Source organism: Lepisosteus platostomus, chromosome 21 (assembly GCF_059453375.1).
Source record: "Lepisosteus platostomus isolate fLepPlt1 chromosome 21, fLepPlt1.hap1, whole genome shotgun sequence".
Lineage (NCBI taxonomy): Eukaryota > Metazoa > Chordata > Actinopteri > Semionotiformes > Lepisosteidae > Lepisosteus > Lepisosteus platostomus.
In genome coordinates this window covers 739,424-762,329 of record NC_142631.1, presented here as the reverse complement: position 1 = coordinate 762,329, position 22,906 = coordinate 739,424, and the positions used below count along the sequence as shown (strand labels likewise).

The 22,906-nt window shown below is 46.3% G+C and overlaps 1 protein-coding gene and 2 long non-coding RNA genes across 6 annotated transcripts in view; 1 reads left to right on the top strand and 2 right to left on the bottom strand.

The window, feature by feature from the left end:
* Positions 1-4,906: 4,906 nt before the first annotated feature.
* Positions 4,907-11,039, bottom strand: LOC148643800 (uncharacterized). Its single transcript, XR_015928896.1, has 3 exons — positions 10,568-11,039; positions 6,161-6,265; positions 4,907-5,383 (listed from the first exon to the last, which is right to left on the bottom strand). It is a non-coding gene; the product is annotated as an uncharacterized LOC148643800 (long non-coding RNA).
* Positions 11,040-12,662: 1,623 nt separating this feature from the next.
* Positions 12,663-22,906, top strand: part of LOC148643798 (LIM/homeobox protein LMX-1.2) — a 75,961-nt gene continuing 65,717 nt past the window's right edge. The window contains exons 1-3 of one of the 4 annotated variants that reach the window (XM_088614641.1): positions 12,663-12,929; positions 18,065-18,190; positions 19,096-19,282. In XM_088614641.1, coding sequence (XP_088470767.1) covers positions 12,923-12,929; positions 18,065-18,190; positions 19,096-19,282 — 320 coding nt within the window. In that variant the 5' untranslated portion in view covers positions 12,663-12,922. Of the gene's footprint in view, positions 12,960-17,326; positions 18,191-19,095; positions 19,283-22,906 lie in introns of those variants that run through there. The other 3 variants (XM_088614639.1, XM_088614642.1, XM_088614640.1) reach the window with 3 other exon arrangements.
* Positions 14,001-22,639, bottom strand: LOC148643799 (uncharacterized). Its single transcript, XR_015928797.1, has 3 exons — positions 22,513-22,639; positions 22,148-22,315; positions 14,001-14,279 (listed from the first exon to the last, which is right to left on the bottom strand). It is a non-coding gene; the product is annotated as an uncharacterized LOC148643799 (long non-coding RNA).

Here is a 22,906-nt window from a genome sequence, read left to right as displayed (position 1 = left end):
CCTTTGGTGAAGTTGTGCTCCCAGCAGTCACTAGTGAAAGGCCGTGGGCCGTGTGCTTGGCGGCTCCCCAGGGCGGTACAGGGCGAGAGCTGCCCCAGTCTCTGACACAGCCCCTGCCCGTGCCTGCGGGTCACCCCCAGGGGGCGCTGCCCTTCCAACTAGCCAGAGGACATGATGGCCCTTGCCGTAAGCGGAGATCACTGAGCCGCGGTGTTAAAACCTCCAGAGTGACGGACGGGAGGGGAAATAATGATGTCATCGCCCACCTCACGCCTCCGGCTCCTCGTCGCTTTCAAGACCGCGAGCCGGGAGCTTGTGGGAAGAGCCTGGCAAAGCTGGAGTGACGAGCGAGGGAAGCCAGTAACCACCTGCGCTGTTTCCTGAATCCTTCCACATTCCTAGAGAACTTCCAGTTGAAGCAGTGTGCCTTTAAAGATCTCCGATCCCTCGTTTATACTGAAATTACAAAACGGCAGAGCCGCACCCCTTCTCCAAAGAGATACTGTCTGTGCTCTTTCAGGTGCATTAGTCTCTTGCAGATGTCTCAGCCTTGCCAGCACCGCCTTCCCCTCCAGTTCGGTGCTGTTTTCATGCAGCTCCTGGTCTGAAATCACACTGCAGTCGAGTCCAGATGCCTCCACTTCTTTCTCTGAGCCACCCGGGTCCTCAGGCAGCCCCGTCTCGCGCCGGACAGTGAGGCTGGCCTCCCGCGGCCTCTCGAGTTTTACCTGTACAGTTCCATTTCCCAGGCCGCGGACTTCTTTTCAAGAGCCGGTTCCTTGTCCACAGTAGCACTGGCGCTCCTCGGCTCCAGCAGTGGAATGTGTTTCTTGCCGGCACAAAATGAGTTCTTGCTGCACAACAACCTTTCTTGCTGCTTCTAAAGCAGAACGTTCTCATAGCTGGATGTTCAACCCCGCGGCCCTGAGCCGAAAGGGCAAGAACGCGCGTCGTCATTCACAAACACGCCTGGAAGAAACGCAGGCTGCGCCTAATTGTGTGGTGAGAGGAAATAATCTCTGTAATTTGTACAGGCATTGGTTTCTTCTGTTTCAGGGGTGCCAGTTGAAACATACTTGTTCAGATTATGCTAATAACACATGATCTGAACAAGATATAATAATAAAGAGCTTGTTCTCGTACAGGATTATAGCGTCCTGTCATTTGGCGGTCACATTTAGCAGATCTGAGACTCTTGGATTTCAGAGTGTTTCAGTAATTGATTCTGCCCTGTGTACTGTTTATTGTAATTATACTGTAGGCCTAGATCTTCAACCAGCATAATGTTAAGACACTGCTAAGACTTTCCAGAGCTATTTAAGTTTCTTTTGAGTTCAGCCACAGGATGCATACATGTAATTTTAAAAACACACACTCGATTCATTTCTCCCCACATTATAAAAGCAGCATATGTCTGTTATGAATGGCACATATCCTAAAATCATACTGTAACCGAAAAATATATATTTATGTTTGTTTCCTCGGGCTTGGCGCGGGGAAGAGGATCGGGCTGGAGGCGGATCAAATGAGCAGGACGACCATCAGCGCAACTGTGCAAGAGTCCCCGCTGAGCCCCAGCGCCCCAGTCCACGTGCTCCCACCGCGCAGATCCGCGCCGGCGGGGGTCTCGTCTGACAGCTCCAGAGGGACATTCCCCGGCCGCCAGCGAGAAGGACGATCCAGCAGCCATCTCATGTCTGGAACTGCGTCCCCCTGCCCTCCGAGGTCACCAGGGGGCTTTCCAGGACAGGGACTGTATCTCAAACCGGATCAAGCGCTGATCCGACCAACCCTGTTGTCAAACGACGGAGGTTTGTTCTTCCTCTTCCGAGGCCACTCATCCCTCCCCGCGCGGGGCAGTTAGGACGCCTGCGAGTTCGCCAGCCTCAGAGAGGGGTGAAAGACCAAGAACAGTTGTACCCTCCCAGTGCCGGGGGGCCAGCTGCCAACTGCAGCTGCAGCACCGCACGTGCAGAGTGAAGACTCTGCCCACCGCCCACTCCCCACGGCTGCCCACTGCCTGTGTCATGTGACCTGCTCAGAGCTCCACGGGGTCCTGCAGGAGAGTTACCAGCTTCACTTGATGACATCACTGCAGGCTCCTCGGTGTCCGGCGGGTCCCGGGCCTCACAGACGTGAAGCGGGAAGAAGAAGCTCTGCTCGGATCCTGGCGGCTCTTGAACAAGCGCAGGTGGAGAATCCTGGTGTCGGCTGGCTGGTGACATGGACCGATTCGAAACCTGCCACATCTCGGAAACAGCGGGAAACACTGCCCTTACTGCCCCCCCTGAGCCGTTTCTCACACATGGCATGTAAAGACACTCCAGCTAGTGACTGTGGTGTCTGTGTGCTGTGCCTCAGTGCCACCATGGGCTTTAAAGAATGGCTTTTCTCACCTAGCTGAAGCGCTCAAACGATATGTGCATAGTCAGTCTGTTTAAAGAGCTGTTGAGGGGCACTAGTCGCCTTTCCAATCTAGTTAAGGCTCTATACTGCAGCACGTTAAGGGTGTGTCTGTTCAGCTGGCCCAACCTGACAGCGATCTGGAAGCAGAAATAAGAGAAAATACCTTTTCTTCTCCCACCTTCTTTTTAGAATATTCGCTTGGGGTTTGTAAATTGTGACTAATCCTTGTACTTCTGCCATTAATAACATATGCTCCGCTTTGACGTGGAACTGGGCAATGTTGTGATTAACTCATGACAGGGCTACTCATTACAGATGAATTGCTCAGCCCTTCGCTGAGGAGGGTGAAGAAAGAGAGGGGGTTTCACAACGGGGCACCTCCCTCTCACCTCCCCACGGGAAAGAACCAGGAGTAAGAAACAGAGGGACACGATCTGCTTTTTCAAGCTCCGCAAAAAGCTATAAAAGTGTGCTGGCTGATCTGCTAAAGAGCCTCTTTTAAAAAAAGAGGCTGCTCAAAGCACTCCTTCTGATGAAGTGGTTCCCAGCATTTAAAGCCTTCGCCTGATTTATCTCTGTTGCCCAAAGGTTACCCGTTTCTGGTCCCCAGACCTCTTAAGCCAACTTCAGCTTGAAGCTGCTCCGCTCCTCCGTGATTGTCAGGCTTGTGCAGCGGCAGCGCTACCCTTCTCCCTACCTGCCGCGATAAGGTCTCTCAGCACGGAAACTTCGTGAATTTGCACGGGTCCGCAGCACTTTGTGGTTGATGCTTCGATAACAGGCAAGGTTGGCCGCTTCTTCAGAAGCCTATTAATTCCTCAGAAATGAAAGAATGCCGTTTTCGCTGTTGCCCAACTCGACGCTGACTGCCGCGGGGCCACCTGCCTGAATCACCTGAATGCGCCCGAGTGCGAGGCGTGACGCGACGTATTGTCGATCCACTGTGGTGTGCAGCTGCTGCAGGGCCTGTCGGGGGGAGAGCCCTCTCGCCCACGCCCACGGGATCAGCAGAGCCGCGCGGAACTGGTTAAAAGTGGTGTGAAACTTGGCATCAAGTGTCATTCCACGGCGTCTGGAGTGGGGCTTTCTCTTCGGTCTCGGAAGCTGCGTGAAAACGAACTAAAGGCCGTGGACGCGGCACGGCGGCTCTGCAGCCCCCTGTCCACTCGAGCTGTGAAATGAGTGGGGTGGGGGAACAGCACTCAATGCTTAATGTTCGCATTTAGAGCTTAACGTTTGCAAGTCTATCAGAACCTTGCGAGACGACTTCAGCCCTAAAATGAAATGTTCAAGCTACTTTATTGCTCTGTGCTGAGCCCACCAAGCACATTTAAGACTGTGGTCAGGGGCTCCCCCCCACTCCCCCTTGTTAAAAGAGTATTTATGTAATATCTTCCATTTGTAAAAACTTGGGTCTCGCCTTAAGACACTTGAATACAGCGGGCCTGTTCGCCTTGAGTCAGCACGACTGCCTTTGAAAGGGAGCAGATAAGTTTATAGTGTGAACACGCAATCTCCAGTAAGACATTAGGCACCGTTCGCAGTCTATAAAAGCACTGGTAAAACCCCTTATTTACAGTCTTCAGTGCTGGGCTCGCTCACATTCAGCCTGTTTGATCCCAGCAGTGACTTAACTGCCAGCTTCCGGCAGCGCTTCAGACGCGCAAGCAGCGAAACGTTGCGCGCAGGACGTGCTGTCTTGAAGAGTGCAAAAGGAAAAGGCTGAGCTGGATGTTTACCTGCAGCTCTGCTGGGGGGACGTCACGCTGCTGGGGTGCTTGTCCCACGCGGTTCACGGACATGATCACAGCCGGACAGCCACTGGGTAACTCTGTGACGAGTCAGTGTCCCACGGACACTGTCCCAGGTGTCTGCAGGCTTTGTGGAAGAGTGCGGGGCGTGAGCTCCTTCTCCAACAGCCCCTTTCTCCCCTGCAGAGCTTCCTGGCGGCCCTGATCCAGGGTTTTATGAAACAGTCGTGTCAATGAACAACTCTTCTAGAGACTAGATCCTGGCGATACTGCAGGACACGTTTCGCCACTGTACGGCTACTTGTTTCTGAGGCTACTTGTTTCTCTTGATTGCCTCCGCCCGTCTCAGGGCAGCTCCTCACTGCTGAGCCCTGCCAGGAACGAAAGACATCAGGTCAGGGCAAAGACTGCCTCTTAAATCCCAGCAACGTTTAAGCAGTAAAGATATCAAGGCACGTCTCCTTCTCGACAGCGCCTGGTATGTTTTAAGCTCTCCTTAATGGACCAGCTTTTAGGTAAACTGATAAAAAAGGCAGACTGATTCACTATAATCACTGGATACAAAGATCGACCGCAGAAATGAATAATGACGATGATGACGACGACACCGTCCGTGGTGTTAATTTGGCGCTTCTCCAGCAGGTGGCGCCATGGGCGTGCTCAAGCGCAAGCGAGCTCACAACAGCTGTTGCCGATAAAGGGAGAAAAGGCTGTTGTTGTTAAGAAAGAAAACAATTTGGGAATGAGAATGTCTTTGAAGACCTTTATTGTCTGTTCTCCACGCCATGTTTCTTGGATATGCACTAAACACATTTTGAAATTTACTGAAAATATGAGACAAAATGAAAAATCTTTTTCTACCATAAACTCCATGACATGATGTGTATTGTATTGTGTGTGTGTGTGTGTTATTCACAAAGCAATGCCACTATATAGTTCATATTTTTGGTTGCCTAAGAAACAACGCAGAGCACTTTATATTCAAAGGCTGAATAAAAAGCGATGAAAATTACACAACACAACAGATCTAAAAACAACACGGAGCCTTAGAACCTGATTCAGAGATTCAGAGATTCAGATGGCCACTGGGAGAACTTCTGTCGGCCCAAGGGGAGCGGGCGGCCGGTCGCGGGCGGATGACGTTTTGAGCTGCAAATGAACAGCAAACCGGAGACTTCAGATCCGAGACTTGACGCCTCAGCGAGAAGTGTGACGTGCGAGGAGGTCTGCTGGGGTAAGATGGGGTTGAGACATTCAAGGTTTTGAAAAAGGAGAATTTTTAAAACTCGTTTGAAGTTCACCGGCAGCCGGGGCAGAGAAGCTAGCACAGGGGTCACAAACCCACAGTGCTTGTTTTGTTATTCAACAAAAACACAGTTCCGATCAGTTATGATAAGCAATATAATTGTATACGTTTAAGCTTGTCTCAAAGTTTGGACTTTTTCTCAGATGATAGCGTCTAATGCACGCCAGTTAATTCAGTGAGACCCCTTTTTCCAAAAAGCTCCAAGCTTTTTAAAAATGTCAACGGTCTTTTTAATACATTATATCTTAAGACAACATTCGTAAGTTTATATGTCTAAATACGTATATTAAGGTCGTGTTTTCTCATTCTAATAAGTGTGTCTACGGGGCGGCGCCCTCAGATTGACGTGCACACAGGTTTCGAGCAGGCTGTGTCAATTGCAATTATTTGTTGTGCTTTTAGCCCCAGAAGCACACTAATCCAGCACTTCTTTCTTGTGTGAAATGTGCCTCTGAGATCAGTGCACATCGGGCCCTTTGAACCCAGCGCCTGGGTACGGAAGCGTTTTTCTTAACCGCGCGTCACCTGTCCACAGAAATGTGTCCGTACGCCCATCAAAGCAATTGCATTCCACACTGAAATGAGGTCCTGTCAGAGAGTGTAGCTGGCAGCAGTGTCTGCTTAATTAAAACCAGTTTGGCCATTACCTTTTTTTTTAAAAAAGTTATTTTTCTGTCCATAATTATCGTCTACGTACATAAGTCATCGGCGAGATGGGTCGAAGGGAGTTGCGGCCAGTAACTAGCGATGCCAAGGCGGTCTGGGCTGCCTTGCGGACGAGACGTCTGAAACTGCAGAGCACCTGTAATATATCAGAATATCAGAATGGAATCCCTCCTTGTTTACAGTATTATTACATTTCAGAAACCTAATCCTGTTCTTCCAACCTCGGTTACTGTAGCAATGAGGCATACTGTGATTAAATGTTCTGGGAATCAGCCAAGTTCAACTGTAGGTGGGACAGCAAGACGGCTTTTAAGCTAAATTCTCCTTTCTTGTCAAGAGGGGGTTAAGTGCTTTCTCATTTAAAGGCGATTTAGGACTTAAGATGACCGCTTCATCTTGGACTTACTGTACACTTATGAAGTAATCTATCAAAGAAAGAGTTTCATTTTTCACTAAGATTTTTAAAGACGGTTTAAGTCTTAACACGATGTCTTACATGGCCCAGCAAGGCAGAAGAATGTGCCCTGTTTCTTCTGGTGTGATTCTTAAAAAGAAACGCCCGCGGCGACTGCTGAATTACAGGTCTTGAGAGGCTCGTTATTGACGGTTTAATCCCTCATATTAGACTGCGTTTTGTAATCACAGAAACTAATATATCTGAAAAAATAGGTAAGTTATATAACTAACACCAGTAGCAAGAGTCGTTAATTATTTTTGGCTCTTGCTTTGAAAACGCAATTTCTAGCAAAACACGACAGCCCAGTAAAATCATTTTGGAACGCCAAGACATTTCTTAACTTTTAAACTTTAAAGTTTGAGTTCTTGAAACTCATATCCGTCTTAAGAAATTTAGAAAAAAAAACGTGTTTTTTTGTGTGTTCAGCCTGTGGCACATCGTGACCCGAGCCCGGCAACGGGCAAGGTTCGCTTCCCAGACAAGGCAGGTTAAGTTCCGGGCTCAGTCCACAGTTTCTCCCATCGGAACCGCGGATGCGGCTGCTGGGAATATTCCCCTCGCATTTCAACTACGTTCTTGTCACGTTTAAATTGTAAAGCACGCATTCAATTTTATTAGCAAATTCTTTTAATAGCAAACAAAAGGCCAAGCTTACCTGCGAACACCACTTTAAACTTAAAAGTTTTGTAACTTTGGTCTTTTTTATATTATGTTTGAACGACTGAGATGCAAAATGCAATAGGTTTGGTCACTATAAAACACGAACGCCGTGTAATTTCCTGTTTTACACTTTATTATTATTATTATTATTATTATTATTATTATTATTATTATTATTATTATTATTATTATTATTATTATTATTATGTTATTATTGCTAATATGTTTGTATATGTATCTAAGTTATAAAGAAATAAATGCTCCTCACTAAGCTCGACCGTTTACGTCCATTTGTATTTAAGCGAGCCGAGTTGCTTTCTGCTCTGCTTTTAAAAATATGTATTGCTCTTAAACATCTAAAACGATAATACGAGGAAAAAAATAGTTAAATTCAAATGAGTTTAGTGAATCACAATTTTAAAAAATGGAAATGTAAAGTCGTTTAAAATTCAGGAATATTTCTAAATACTTGAGACAGTCGGCAGTAATTATGAGGAAGGAGACCGGTCTTGAAGGCGGCGTCCGGCGCTGGTTTCCCGGTTGCCTGCGAGAGTTTCTTTAATAATAATATGAATGATAATTATAATATAATATAATAATAATAACAATTGTTATTATTCGATTATTGTTGCAGATATATTATTCCTCGTCGTAATCCGATGCAGGTAAACGACTCCCCAAAATCATGTCGCTATTCAGATAACGAATGATAAGCCCGAGCTCCAGCATTTTCTCACGAATCGCCAAATAAAGTTCATTTACTCCGACAGCGAAGCCGCCTGCCGTTCCGGATTGATGTTCTCTGGGATTTGGTTTGTTAAATGTTTCGATTCGTTAACGCAGTTTTGCGTTACCAAACCCAGGCTGCCGCGCTGGGGGGTGGAAACAAACCGCGGGGCTGTGCGGTGATTTCGACACACGGCGGCGAGGGCGCCGTGAGAGAAATCAAGTAGTGTATAAAACGTACCCGACAAATTGAATAATGGTCTTAATTGCCTCGTTTACAGGATTAAGGTAATTCCTTTATTGCAGCGTTGCTAAAACCCATGCGGCGAGTTTCTCCAACGAGCTTGGACGAGCGCGACTCGAAAGGGGTGCGCTTGGCCTGAAACCGAGCTGTGGTTACAAACGCTGCGAGTGGAACCGCTCGCTTGTCGTATTAATTTGATTTAGTGTGTTACCGACAAGGAAAAGTTCTTTCTTAGTCCTGGTTCAGTTGCCAATGGAAATCGCTGATCAGCGCGTTGCTCCAGCACATTAAATAACACGAAAGGCAGATGGTTTATTTCACTTTTTGTTTTCGGACACCTTAGGGTCCTCCCAGTGGTTTAAGTTCTCCACAGCCACTGTCTGTTTCCCTCTGATTTTGTAAATAATTGTTTCCCGTTTTTTTTAGAATAAAATAGGTGTGCATGGGGATGATGACGAGTCAGTATTGTCTATTGCTTTACACTCTGTATCTGAGTTTCAAATCCCAACACTGGTTCGACGAAATCGCTCCCCTCGTTTTTTACAGCCAGACTGTGATCTCACGGCACCTGGTTTTAAAAACGCCTGATCTTTGAGCCGAGCCGGGCCGAGCCGGGCCGGGTTAAGTCTTTCAGGGGTGGTCAGGAACGCAGGGAGTCCAGTTGTCATCTCATCGTCGATCGTTTTTATTGGGACTAATTATTCGGGTCTAACCGAACTTTACTACTTGTGTATGAAATCTGGCGAATTCGAAATTATTATTATTATTATTATTATTATTATTATTATTATTAAGCACATATCTTACACTCGTTGAGTTGGTCTTGTAGTTCACGTTTGTGAAAGAGGTTAAGTCTCCATTGTAGTACTTGAATTACGAATGCCGGTATTGTTAACAATGCGGTATAAAATGGAGTCTGTTTACTTACTTTTGTTGGAATATCTGTTGTTTATTTACTGACACACTAGTAAGCCTCAGGCTAATTAACAAAACGCGTTTAATGTTATTCGATCGACGTGAACGTTTCTATATATTGTAAATTACAGACACGTTTAGTTTTTCATGAATTCCATTTGGTACTGAATATCATTTTTAAGTAGACAATAATACATTAAAAATAATGTCAAGGATAATTGCATAAAATGTATAATTGTAAATAAAGCTTTGAAATATTTCTGAAGATTGTTATATAATAGTGGTATGTTATAATAAATATTTATAAAAATGTTTATTCTGTATAAATATAAAAAATATTTAAAAAAAAAAGTAACGCCATATCAATGCTTTCTACAAAATCCCATAATGAGAAACCTAACAGCACTATAAAAATACAACGGAGACTGCAGTTAAACTTGTGAGTTTATTTAAGATGGGTGTTATTACGTTTATGGAAATAACGTTGGTTACTTTTATGAAAATATCGATCCATTAATTTAAATACATCAGTATAAGTAGCTGTATGCAAATTGACACTAACACAATCTGCACTACACCGACACGTCTGTGTTACAGTCCTCCCTGTGTGACAGATTTGTTTCTTAAATTCGTGTCGGGAACTTACATTATAATTGTTAATATGTAAAGTTAAATTAAAACATTATTATTATTATTATTATTATTATTATTATTATTATTATTATTATTATTATTATTATTATTATTATTATTTTATTGTTGTTGTTGTTATTATTATTATTGCTGTTGTTGTTGTTAATAATACTAATAATATTAATAATAATAATGTAAGAACAATAAGAACACTCCAGGAAATTACTGCTTGCTTTAAATGTCGTTCTATACAAATGTTCATATTGTTCCTATACTTTCAGTAGCCAGAACAAATGTAAAAAGAAAAAAATTAAATGATGGATTTCCGCTTATTCCTGTTTTTTAAGCCAGTCTGCAGCGATCTGGGGTAACTCATGACACGGCAGTAAGTTTGTTAGGAATACATCAAGGTAGGGGAAATAGTTCTTTTGGCTGAAATGCTTTTAGAATTTGAATTTTAGACGGAAATCTTTTATTGCTTGCCCGACATCCGGATAGACCTCTCTGCGACACGTCCCAAACGAAAGAACGGCGGGTTCGCTCCTGCTCTTTCTACACTCGGACAGAGCTTGTGACATTTGGGGCTTAAAGCGCGGCGGCATCGTTGCGCTATTAACAAGACCGCCCTTGTAACGCGGAAACGTTGTTTCAGAAGTAAATCGAAGAACGTCATTGTCACTCTTGCTCTTTTCGTTTGCCAAAATGCGTTAATTGGTGCCATTTTAACCCATGTGAAGTAATGCATTTGGAAAATTCCTAGAAGACTTGAAGAAACACAAGAGAAACTTCCCGAAGGTATTTACCCAGATGTGCGGTGGACCAGCTTGACTCCGTGGATTGATGCAGCAGGACTGGCCCCGAGCGACGTTCGCTCCCGGTCTCTCAGCGCGCTCATTAGGGATTGTGGGGTCTGTGGTTCGGTGCAGCCCCGGAGTCAGTGGAGTCGGGGGGTGGGTGTGTAATGACCCCCCGTTCATCTGTACCGACTACACGTGTCGCGCACCTGCCGAACTGAGAAGCTGCGGTTTCAGGAAATCCGCTTACCTGCGATTCTGGAAAAATCCTCCAACTCCAAAAACACGCATGAATTAATTTACCTTGACCATTCCTGCGTTTGCCATGACCTCCGATAGCACGCCTGGACTGTGTGTTCGTGTCCCGCGCCCGCGAGACTGGGAGAACTGGGCACTGAGCGAGCGGCCCCCCAGATCCCCACTTAACCATCTGTGCACCTGTGGCTGGGGGTCAGCCCGCACCCCCCGGACTCACAACTTCTGTCGGGGTTTCTCCAGAGCACTAATCGTTAGCAGATGATGACGCAATCACCCGGCGATGGCTTTTATTTCGGCGAGCCGCAAGATCTCGTCTTTATGAAACACTTTTCTAAGGACGCTCGTACGGGGGGGGTGGATGTCCTGGAATGGCCTCCGCAGGACAGGGAGCGCAGTATCCCCGAGTTAGGGAGAGCACACCGCAGCCCTGGGGTCAGAAATACAATAACAATAACCAATAAACCACGAAACATTGTAAGAACACGAGGAGTCACGCAGAACGATTAGGGACGAAAGAATACTACCCATAGGAGTACACCTACACGTCCATCACGTATTTTACACCAGGGATCACCCGGATGTAGTTATATAGGATATCGCCAGTTCGATTCCTGCGGCCGTGTATTTTAACTCAAATCGGAGCAACAGAAAAGGCTGTGGCCGAATTCGCATTTCACGCGCGGTTCGACTGCGCTTCTCGGGTGGGTTCCATTAAAGCGAACCCCCAGGAAGCCTCGTGGTTTAGGTGGGTCAGGGGTCCTCCAGCTCCGCCAGTCTTTCCCAGAGAAGGCCCGCGCTTTCATCGCTGGAGACTGCCGCTTTCCTTACAGCTGGCAACTGTCAGAATGAAACACACCAACACCTTCCTGTACATGTGGCCAATCATCCTGGGATACGCGTCAGACGCGCCTGCTCGCTGTTGGGCTGGCGGTCTGTGAGCCGAGGAGTCACCGCCGAGCCCAACTGCGAGTTCTGTGCGCAATTATCCGGCTTTTATTGAACCGAGCGCCACGGCTAAGTGGGTTGTTAGAAGCGAGCTCTGCCTGTGTCTGATTTTCCACGGCCTAGACAGCCTCTAGATGAACAGTGCTTTGAACTCATTTGACTCTCCCGCGTCTTGTCGGACTCCATTAGGGGTCCTTGGCAAACACACTCGCTCCAGAGTCCTGAAGTTCGCCCTGTCCCCACGGGACACTCTTCACGGTGACCTCCGCCGTGGGGTTAGGCGTGTAATATGTCGTCACGACGTTATTCGCTCCCCCAGACCGGTTCGGTGACGGCAAACAAGATGACGTGTGATGTAACCAGTGGGACCCAGTACGTGCAAAGCACGTGTTTTTATATGAATGAAATGCACGCTCGGGCTTGGCGTCCTTGTGGAAATGTCCACCGCGGTGCGAACGAATGGGGTCGCGTCCACGTGCTGTTCTGGGGGGGGGGGCCGGGCGCGCACGTTCCAGCGGCGACTGCAATGACATCACGACCACGCAGGACGCGAGGACGCACGTGGACGAACTGGGAACCGGGACGGAGAAGTGCAGGGTCCAGGACACGCGCGCGAAAATTGAATTCAAGTCAGGCGAGGACACTGTATAGTTCGATTTCCCGTACCCCTCCATAACGCACTGGACGGGCAGATAAGCACGATATAACAGTGACCAGACTGCATACGGGAAGATACCGATGCACCCATCATACATTGTACACAACTCTTTTATGGTACCAGAGTAGAGACCCACCTCAAACGCTACTTTTAAAAACCTTAATACAAGCATTGTTTTTTTTTTGCGATTGTTTCCTGTGATTCCTTGTCTATCACTGTACTGATTCAACGGTCGGCCGCCCTGTTCACTGTCCCGCACACACGTCACGGGATCACGGAACGCGGTTCAGTCAGCTGCTCGCTGCCTTCCTCCTGCAGATGTGCTCGTGAGATCTCATTCTACTCCACACGCGGAAACAAACGCCACCTGCTGCAGTTCCCCGCCTCGCACGTAAGAGGGCGTGAGACGCAAGTCCAAGGAGCCCCCAGCCCGCCGGCTCCCGGCTGGAATCTGGAGCAGCAGCTCGCCGCAGCGGTACAAAGGGACTCCAGCAGGCTTATGGATGCGAGGTAATGTGAGATCAGCCTTCAGCTCCTTCTGTGAGTCTCCGAGAAACGCTGTTCTTCTTATATTTTGAACCTACTGATATAGAGAAAAATGAATATGATATAAACGTTTCATTTGTGTCTGCACGCCAGTCTTATAACAACAACAACAACAACAACACCACCAACAATAATAATAATGATTATTATTATTTATTATTATTATCATATAATAAAACAATGATTATATAATAAATTATTATTATATAATAATAAAAATAATAATAACGACCACCTGCGTACACTGACTCTTCATAACTGCGAACCGTGTTGCTCAACGATTTCCTCCTGTGTTTAAAACCCAGCGAGTCGAATTGAATTGGCGTTTTCCTCCGGTAAACTTGTTCGTTTCCTTGCGCGCTCCCGCACATTATATATGTTCTGTACGCGTGTCCATCTATTTTCTTGTCGTTGCTGTGGCTGTGGTGGTCCCCGGCGCTGCGGAAAAATAATGTGCATATTGCAACATCAAACGCGTTACAGCGCCGTGTGGAGTTTAAATGTTTTATGTGCAAGAATATAGGTGCGAATTTACAAGACCAGTCATTCAAAGGGGAAAAAAAATCCACATTTAGATTTTAATTCGTTTTTATGGAAAAATACAATACCCACTCGACCCTTTGCCGTGTATTATTATCATAATTTAAGAAGGTACTTATTTTGTCGTTTATGTTATTTCCTCACAATTACAAATGTCCTGTTCTGGATACAGTAACGTTTATAATCTCCGAGATCGCGCGTGATAAAATCATTCATTTCTGTACTACTTTTGATGAAAGATATTCATTATATTAAGAGCTCTATAAATAACAGGGAGACATCACTGGTGACAGCAAGACGTCCTGTGATGTATACATACTGTACATGTGTCTAGTTCTGGCACACAAACTGCACCGGGTTCCCTGAAGTTGCCCGTTGCTCAGATTTCATTTTTAATCGGGTGATCTCGTTGCAAGAGCACAGCCTTTTCTATTTTACAGTATTAAACGTAAAACGAAAAAAAAAACTTCAACTTTTTTTGTTTAGTGTTTTATTAAGAACTATTTACTAGAAACGTTGTTTTTTTTTGTACAAGCCCCACAGCTCGTCCTGTCGTGTTCCTCGCCAGCGGTAGAACCCGGGTCTCTCAGCCGTCTTCCCCGACGGATCTCTGTGTCGGGACTGTGGGCACAGTGCGCTCGGCCCTCCCGCAAACCCGAAGAATAATAAGGCTCAGTCGAGACGAAAGCGGGTAATACCGCGGTATTCTTGTGCTCAGGGGCTGGTACTCCGTTTCGATGTTTGTTTGAAATTTCAACAGCCGTGTCAAACAGCCTGCAATACAAAAGGATTAATATCCCAGTGCTTTTACAATCCATGCAATCTAGTTCTGTCCAGGGCCCATACAGGTTAATTGGTTTTGAGTGTTTCATTTAGAGGCTATCGAATTATAAAGTTGTGTTTGCTATACACCAAATTTGTTCTGTGTTGTTTTGTTTTGTTTTTTTTGCGAGAGGCAATTCTGGTTTCTGACTTCATCAGATCGCTAAACCCAGTCCGGGTTCCTCCCGCGATTTCATGCCTGATCAGGCTGGGGTCTAAGCGGCGTTCACGACACCGACCCCACAGTGCGGCCTGCCCGAGCCGGACCCGTGAAGGGAGCAGGAAACTAGAGACGAGAATAGAGACGAATGGCGCAAGAATTTACAGCAGGGACGGAGCTAATGAGCTGAAGCAAGAGGGGTTAGTTACAGCGCTGAAGAAAAGGTGTTTCACTTGCTGGCTGCCTCCATAGTTCCTTGAAGCAGGGTCTCTGGAGAGCTGGGAGTGGAGCGGCACGCCTGGAGAAGACAAACCCCTATACCGGTCCCTATAATTAGAGGCTCAGGAGCGCTTTCTGCTTGAACCGCACAAGAACAATCCCAGCTTTGTCCTTTTATCTGCGCTTCAAATAATCGAATGCCTGCATGCGCGCTGGTGTGCTGTGCATCTCGCCGACAGCCGGATCTGAAAGAAGTTCTCTCTTCGTATTGTTTTTTTTTAAATTATTTTTGCATTTTACGGCAGAAATGCAAACGTTTCGTTGTCGCACATTTACGCAGTTATGTCGCTCATACCAGCAGCTTCGCCGTTAGGGAGGTATCAGGTCAGCTACTCATGTGGTCGTCAAGAATAATTCGATTCTCGTGTCTGTCTCATTGTCTTCAACATTAAAGTATTACACGGCGTGGTCTACTACTGAAAAAAAAACTCCGTTTTTATTTTAATTGTGAATTGTCTAAATATTATCGATATTACCGATTTCAAGGAATAATTCGTGTTAATTAAAATCGTTAACTTACCAGCACCTTGGCCGTTTCGCGGATGTCCTCCAAACCCACGCGTTATTCGCGGCACTGGGAACCGACAGCGAGAAGACGTTAACCAAGGAAATGCGCTTCTTGTAAGATGAAAGGAGAGCAAGAAAAGGGTTTTAAAGAAGAAATTAACTTTTTTTTCCCCCCTCCCAGGTCTTAATTATCTCTTTGAAAAGGGCTTGTTTGCTTCGCCTTCGGGTTCCGACGAGATCTGGCCCTTGGTCCCAGCAGCTGAAGACACGTGCAGTTAATAAACTTGGGCGAAGATGAAAGGGACAGCGGTGTCGTTAATTCATTAGAGCGCTTTAGACACCAGGCCAGAAGCTGCTGCTCCTATATAATTAATACTTATAAGGCGATACATCAGTGGGCACTCAAAACACAATAATAACACAATAATAGGACTGCTGAATGCCCGCGTTTCCATTACCTGTTTATACATCTACCTGTATTCGGAGAGGGTGGGTGGGACTCGTGGCTAAATCTTTCTGGAAAATATTTATTCAGTTATGTTCGACTGCGGGCGGTAAATATGACCGACACACAACCCAGGCGTGCGTCTTCAACGACACCCTGTTTCCCGTCGCTGTGCTCCCAAAATATTGTTTCGGTCGTCTTTTTGAAAGGAAACGTCTGGTCGCTCCATTTTTGTTTGTCTTTATTTTTTACCCCCCAAACAAATTCGGTTTCGATTGTTGCAATCCGCATTACAAACAGATAAAAATGTAATTTGTTTAACCTCCATCTTTTTATTTCTCCTTCTCGGGCTTTTAATTAAAAAGAAAGAGGGGAATCTGTGATGAAAAGTAATAAAACGGAGACAAACAGCCGCCCCTACCGCTCGATAAAATAAGACGGGGCTGAGATGGATATCTCCGAAATGAATTTGAACACAGCCAAAGAGAGAAAAAAAGAGCTGTTTCCTTATGAATTTCAAATATCTTTCTTGTAACACGCTAGAGATACAGTATCCGGGAGAAAGAGGGGGGGGAGACGAATGATAAATTGTTTCATTTTAAGCTCAATGATATCTCGTGTCTGATCAATGAATTTATTAGCGAAGCAAAGGCAGCGGTCTGTAGCGCCGGTGGTGAGGCGGCGAGAGCGACCGCCTGCCCTGTGTCTCTGGAGCGGGAGTCTGGGCTGCTGTGTGTTTATCGGCCCACCATCGCCAGGTGCGTGTGTGCATGCCCACAGAGGGGTCATAGGCTGGAGGCATTGTCACAGATACAATATCTCAAAGCGTGCTGGCGGCGCGGCGCTGGAGAGGGGCTTTCATCGCGTTCATTTCAAAGGACGATCTTTTCGTGCGTGGAAATATGAAGGGCTGATCGTTGTGTTTTGTCCGGCGAATTGTGTCTTGACAACATAATAGTTTCGTTACAGGCTCACCGGATTTGGGTTTTGAGCTCTTTTCCCACACCGGTTTAAACGATTGTGTTGTCAGTGCCGGCGTGATCAGAACTTGTCTTAATAAGCACACAACATTAACTACCCGGGCGCCCTGACTCTGGAATACAGCAAGTCAAACAGATTTTTTTTTTTAGAAAAGATGCACTACACTGATACACTAAATGATCTACGCGAATGCGTCATGCAGAAAGGGTATTTGCAGATCTACAACTGAAGAATCATATCTCCCCCGTTTTTAATCTCACGACAGAGAAGAAAATGTTGAGGCAGGGCCATCCGAACCAGTCCCAGAATACACAACAAAAGCTTTCACACCACACGACAAGCAATTGGGGTTTAAAAAAGACGGATCGACCGTCCGTTTTTAACAGTTTCGCGAATTAAATTATCTAATAAAATCTGAACATTTTCAAATGGGTAAAATCCCATCGTAAACGGCGCTATAATTTAGTTTTATAATGCATTGAGACACGTTTCTTTGTGCAGTCAATTAGCAAACAGCTCCACAGCAGCTGAGCGTGAACTACGAGGCGGGCTGGTGTTGTGCTCCTAGAAGACGCGTCCTTTTCACTTCGAAACAATTTTAAATTTCATAAAACGATGGCCTGCGTGCATGAAAGTTGCCCTCTCCTCTCTTCGCAAGAGCTCGTCGTCTGGTCTGGAGGCAGCTGGCACTAGTTGACGCTTAGGAGGCGGAACGCTGGAGTTACTCGACGGAGCGCACGAACACGGCGCACCAATCGCGTCCAAATGTCAGTAAACAGTCTAAGAAGTGACGCGTCCGGAGGAGGGGAGGGCGTATTCGTTCGCCTCAATCTCGGCCCCGGACTGCTCGAGCAGTGGGGCTCTGCATGGCACATTGACTTCGGAGCCCACTTTGGAACCTTTCGGCTCGACTTGCCCGGATTTACTGCAGCTGCTCGTTAATTTTCACCTCCCTGCAACAGTTCAGAGAGAGGAGGATTGAACGGCAACTCCTGTCCCGGAGCGGCGCCGCAGACTGTCCATCGCTGCTCTGCCGTAGGAAACTTAAACCTCTGACAAACTTTAAATTAAGCAGGTGACGAACCCAGGCGCTGTTTTGCAAACCTTCTGTTTTGTATTTTTTTTTAAATACTACAATTTTCGATTACGCTGTGGTGCGGTTCCCTGTATCTGCTTCTCTAAAGTAGCAACAACAGCAGCAACAATTCTAAAACACCCCGTACACTGCACAGCGGCACAAATAGGGGGAAAAAACACTTTCTTGGTTTTATCGCAGTCTCTACCAGTAGTGCAGCGTGTCTTTAAAGTGGGGTTTGGAAAAGAAGGCAGGTCTGTGACTCTACGTTGTTATGGATGTTGCAACAGGTCCCGAGTCGCTGGAAAGGTGCTTTTCTGCGAGGAATCAGTCCGATTGCTCAAAGATGTTGGACGGTATAAAACTAGAAGACCATCCCTTAAGATCAGGACAGGCTACGCTGGGAGTTCTGCTCGGTAAGCCCTCGTCTTGCCTTCCTCGGTTTTGTAAGCGCAGTCACGACCCGCAAGCATACACTCAGGCACCGTTTAGATGTTTTTGTTTTCCTTTCGCACTTTTTAGAGGACGGGGAAGTGGGTGAGAGGCTGGTTCCGCCGTGTCTTTCCACGGCCACCCGCCGCCGATGTACAGCACGAGCGAACGGCACTTATTGAATTAGGGTGCAGGAGAGCAGCTAACGATGTACTTATTCCGACCAGAATCCGTCCAGCTCTGACATTTAACTGCACCCCTGAACTGGGACTCGGAGCTGTGAAGACTTTGCCGACTTTAACGTCAAAAGGACAAACCGCTTCTACGAGGCGAACATGTCCAGGCTCAGTTTAAATTCAGTTTAAATGACGGGCAGCTGTTTTTAGAAACAGATTCGCTCGAATATTGCACAGGGCACACGTAAGCATGGACAGGAGAGGCTCACTCTGTCGTGGCATTGTGCTGCCCCGTCGGCAGCCACCCGTGGAATATTTCTGTGGTTTGAAGTTCGCTACCTCGGGGGCCAAAATGGATTTAAATACATCCAGCCACTCGAAGCCGCGGCGGCACCTGAAATTGCACCTATGCAAGATAATCCGTGCGTGCGATTTCACGCATTAGGCGTTGTGTAAACCCATTCCAGAAATGAGCTCTCTTTGTGAGAATGTTTATTCACTGCGACATGTCAACTGAATATTATGAAACGTCCACCCCCACCCCCCCACACACACAGGTTGTTAAATTGTTCAAAAAGAGGGGAAACCGGGTTTTACAGAACGGCAGAAGGCCTCGCTCGGGTTGTTTCGCCCCAAGCCCGGCTGCGCCAGCTCCTGGGGAATGCTGTGCTTCTGCCCGCCCCGGTGTAAGGTGCTGTGTGTGTGCCCGGCAGGGACGGAGTGCCCTCACCCGGCGGTGTGCGAGGGCTGCCAGCGGCCCATCTCCGACCGCTTTCTGATGCGCGTCAACGAGTCGTCCTGGCACGAGGACTGTCTGCAGTGCGCCGTGTGTCAACAGCCCCTCACCACGAGCTGCTACTTCCGGGATAGGAAACTCTACTGCAAGCACGACTACCAACAGTAAGGACGGCGGCTTTTCCGTGATTCTGTCAGATGTGTTTTCAAAATGTGTGCATGCCCCTCCGTGCGCTCAGTTGCTGGTTTTAAAAAGAAACTCGGGCTGGAACTGGCTTTGAGTGAACGGCCCTGACTGCTTCGTTTCGGCTGTCTTTTTCCCGGGATAGACTGATGTTTATTTCGTTTCTGTATAGAAAAAAAAATAACATTTTATTTGTACGGGCAGCTTTTTTTTCCCCATGTTTCTTTGCTTTTGAAGTGAATTTACGGGAGCTTGGAATTGTTCAAACCGTTGCTTCCACAGTTTTTGATCTCATCGCAGGCAGAGTGTGTTTTAAGTGGTGTGAAAGAAGCCAAATGAATTTATTATCAAGGGGAAAGGATGGGTTTGACTTTCATACGTAGTCTCATGGTCTCGGGTCTTTAGCTGATCTTTTCCTTTGTTATATTCAGTCGTTCGGAATGAGGCCACGATTCGAAAATAAAATGCAAAATATAAGTGTTTAGATCTTCTTGGACTTGCAATCTTTAGTTAAAACGACGAAGAGGAAACGCATAAATGACCCTAGCTTATCACAAGTCTGTGTTTGACGGACCGAATCATGAATCATGATACTACTTTCTTGCTTGTTCGCTGTCCTGCTCGCTTTTTCCAGTCGCTTTTTAAAAAGGATCAGAGGTTCGCTGTCGCGCCCTTTCGTTTCTGTAGGTCGGTGGAAAAGTCACGCCAAGACTTTGCTCTTATTTAATAATTTCGCAGTTCATAAAATCTGGTAGGACTTTTCGTCCTGGAAACGATTCTCCGCAGCTTGGAGGTGCAAATTCACCCAAGTGCTGTTATGAAACATCTGTTACAAAAAAAAAAAGCCCTGCTTTTCTCCCGGTTTCTCAGTAATAACACGACCATCTTTTTTTTTTTGCAAGGCCTAAATATTTTCCTCTCTGGCAGTGCTAAACGAAAATATATTCATTGATATATTTTGCATTCGTCTTTAAATAATTCATAAGGAAAGCCTTAAAATAAAATGTGAGTTGGGTCTTGGGCGCGGGCTGGGTGTTTTTTCTGGGGCCGAGACGCGCGGGGGCCGGGAGCTCTCGGCTCCTTTGTATCGGAGGGATCCAGCGCGACTCGGTGGATCCGCTGTTCGATCATCTGTGACCGCAGCAGCTCCGACTGCCCACCGACCCTTTCTGGGGAGCGGCTGCAGAGCAGAGGTCGTGGGCGTCACAAACGGAAGAGGGGGGAAAAAAGGAGCTCAAAAGAAATCACAGAAGCATTAAATTCAACACTAATTTATATACGACTATAAATTTAAACAATGCAAATATATTTTCAGTGTTGGCTTAGGTGCTGAGTTATGTATCTTGATGGTTACAGAATAAATCCACAGTATGGAAATTGTAGGTCAGTGCGTATTTATTTAGCCAAAAGCGCTGCACGATATGAAAACGTCAGTTCAGAAATAGACCCTTTTTTAAAAATATTACATTTATGTGGTATATGAAATATATCGAATGACGTGGTATTTGCTTGCCTGTTTCTTTTTGAGATTTTTTTTCCCATATTTACTTCAGAAAAAAAAAACCCGATAAGCGATTCCCTTTAATTCTTTCAATAATTCACCATGAGATCTTTGCACAAACGCGGAGTCGCGGCCTTGAGACAAGTTAACAATGGTGTCCGACCCGGCACAGATACGGCGACTGACGGAAGACAGACTGACTGCTTTGATTGACCATACAGTCTGTGGACATCAACAAATAATTTAATGAGAATCGACGAGATATTCAGGGTCATCGCAGGGCAGTTTGGGTGTTTTTTTTCGTAAGGAATAATACTTGTATATTTTGAATCGCTGGGAAAGATGCGAGTTTGTGATTTTACACCCACCCGTATTGATTACGAATTGTAATGTATGGGCCAGATACACAAGTTGCATCAGTTGCTTAGATCCTTGTAGTTTCCTTTGTGTTTTGCTGACGCTTGGACAGCTATTCGGCTGCCAGCTGAAACTCTTCATGTTCCGAGCAACAGATAGCGCAGAGGGATGCTGTGCTTTTAATTCCTGTAATTCGTTGGTATAAAACGCTTTTTACAAGGTTACGTTCCAAGTTTAAACAAACTCTCTAAAATGCCCAAGTGAAAATTCGTCTTGTTTTGTTTTGCACAGTAAATAAAAAATTTGTGACGCATAGCATATTTAGATGTTTATATAATTATTATTTTAATTATATAATTATATAAAATATAATTATTTTAAATAAAAGCCATTTTTTATTATTATTATTATTATTATTATTATTATTATTATTATTATTATTATTATTATTATTATTATTATTATTCAGTTCTGTGAAGGTGGGCGACACAAAATCGCCTTTCCCCTAAGAATTATTTTAGATGTCACATCCCCACAATCTCTTAATTTCTTTAATTAAAAAAAAATCCTCTGAATAGGTTTTGTCTTCTGTAATGAAGCCGTCCATCGAGAAATAAAGAAAAGAAAGAAATAAGCAGAAATATTAATTCCTGTCGCGGCTGCCAGTGTTGGTGTTAATATCGCATCGCCGGTTTGGTTTTATTTTTTTTAAGCGTAATGGTTGGTAGATATTCTGAGCAATCTTTTGTTTCACATCTCTTAGCATGGTGAATAAATGTGTCTGCGCGTAGCGGCGCCGCTTTCACGGGGAGATGGTTAGCGGCCAGAGCCGGGTGTATTTTGCAGTAGACCGAGTTGGGCCTGTACCGAGTTTAGGAAGTTGCTGTGAATTCTGCACCCTGTAGCTTCTCCAGAAACTGGCAGCTAGTTACACAAACCAGTGGAGCGCTCGGGTTTTTCGTTTTGCGTGCTTTGAAACGTGTTTTACCTCGTTGCGTGACGGGATTCCGAGCAGAATGAGGACTGAAAGCCGAGTTTTCGCCCTGCGCGTTGGGCTCGGTGAGGTCTCTGGAGGCGGTCCTGTCCGACGCGGCCCGGCCGGAGCACCGGGCAGATGCAGACTCCCCGGCCGGACTCGGCCAACGGCTCATTCCCACTGGCGTGAGAGAAACACGTCGGCATCAGGGGAGTAGACAGAGCAGTAGGGGTCAAATGCAATTTGAACTACATTATGAGGAGTAATTCAAATAGGATCGTTGTTACAATCGCTGCGGCGTGGTTTTAATACTACACGTCATAATCATTTATGCATTTTTTCATTCAGTATCATTAAGGTGCCCGTCGGCCTTGTACCAACTGTTTCAGGTGGAGCGCCGTGCAGACGCAGGCGGATGAGGCCGAGAGCGCAGCGCGCTGTCTGCGGGCCGAGGCGGCCTGGGTGCCCCCCGTCCCTGCTCCCGGCGGGGGCGCTTCACGCCTGTCACAGAACTTTAAGGGCCTTTGTGCCGGCGGTTTAAACACCGCCGCTTCAATCACCGGGACATTACAGCTCCCAGCCAGAAGCTTTGCCGCAAACAATGAGCGACAACCATCGCTTTGCGTCACGTTCTGTTGGCGACACGGCCGCGAGGAGCGAGCGGCAACAATGTCCGTTTTCATAGCTGCGGCCGCAAATTCCGTTGCTGTGGAGACGCCAGCAAATGCTGACACATTGCAAATATTGCTCCGGGTTGAGTGTGCGGCGGAG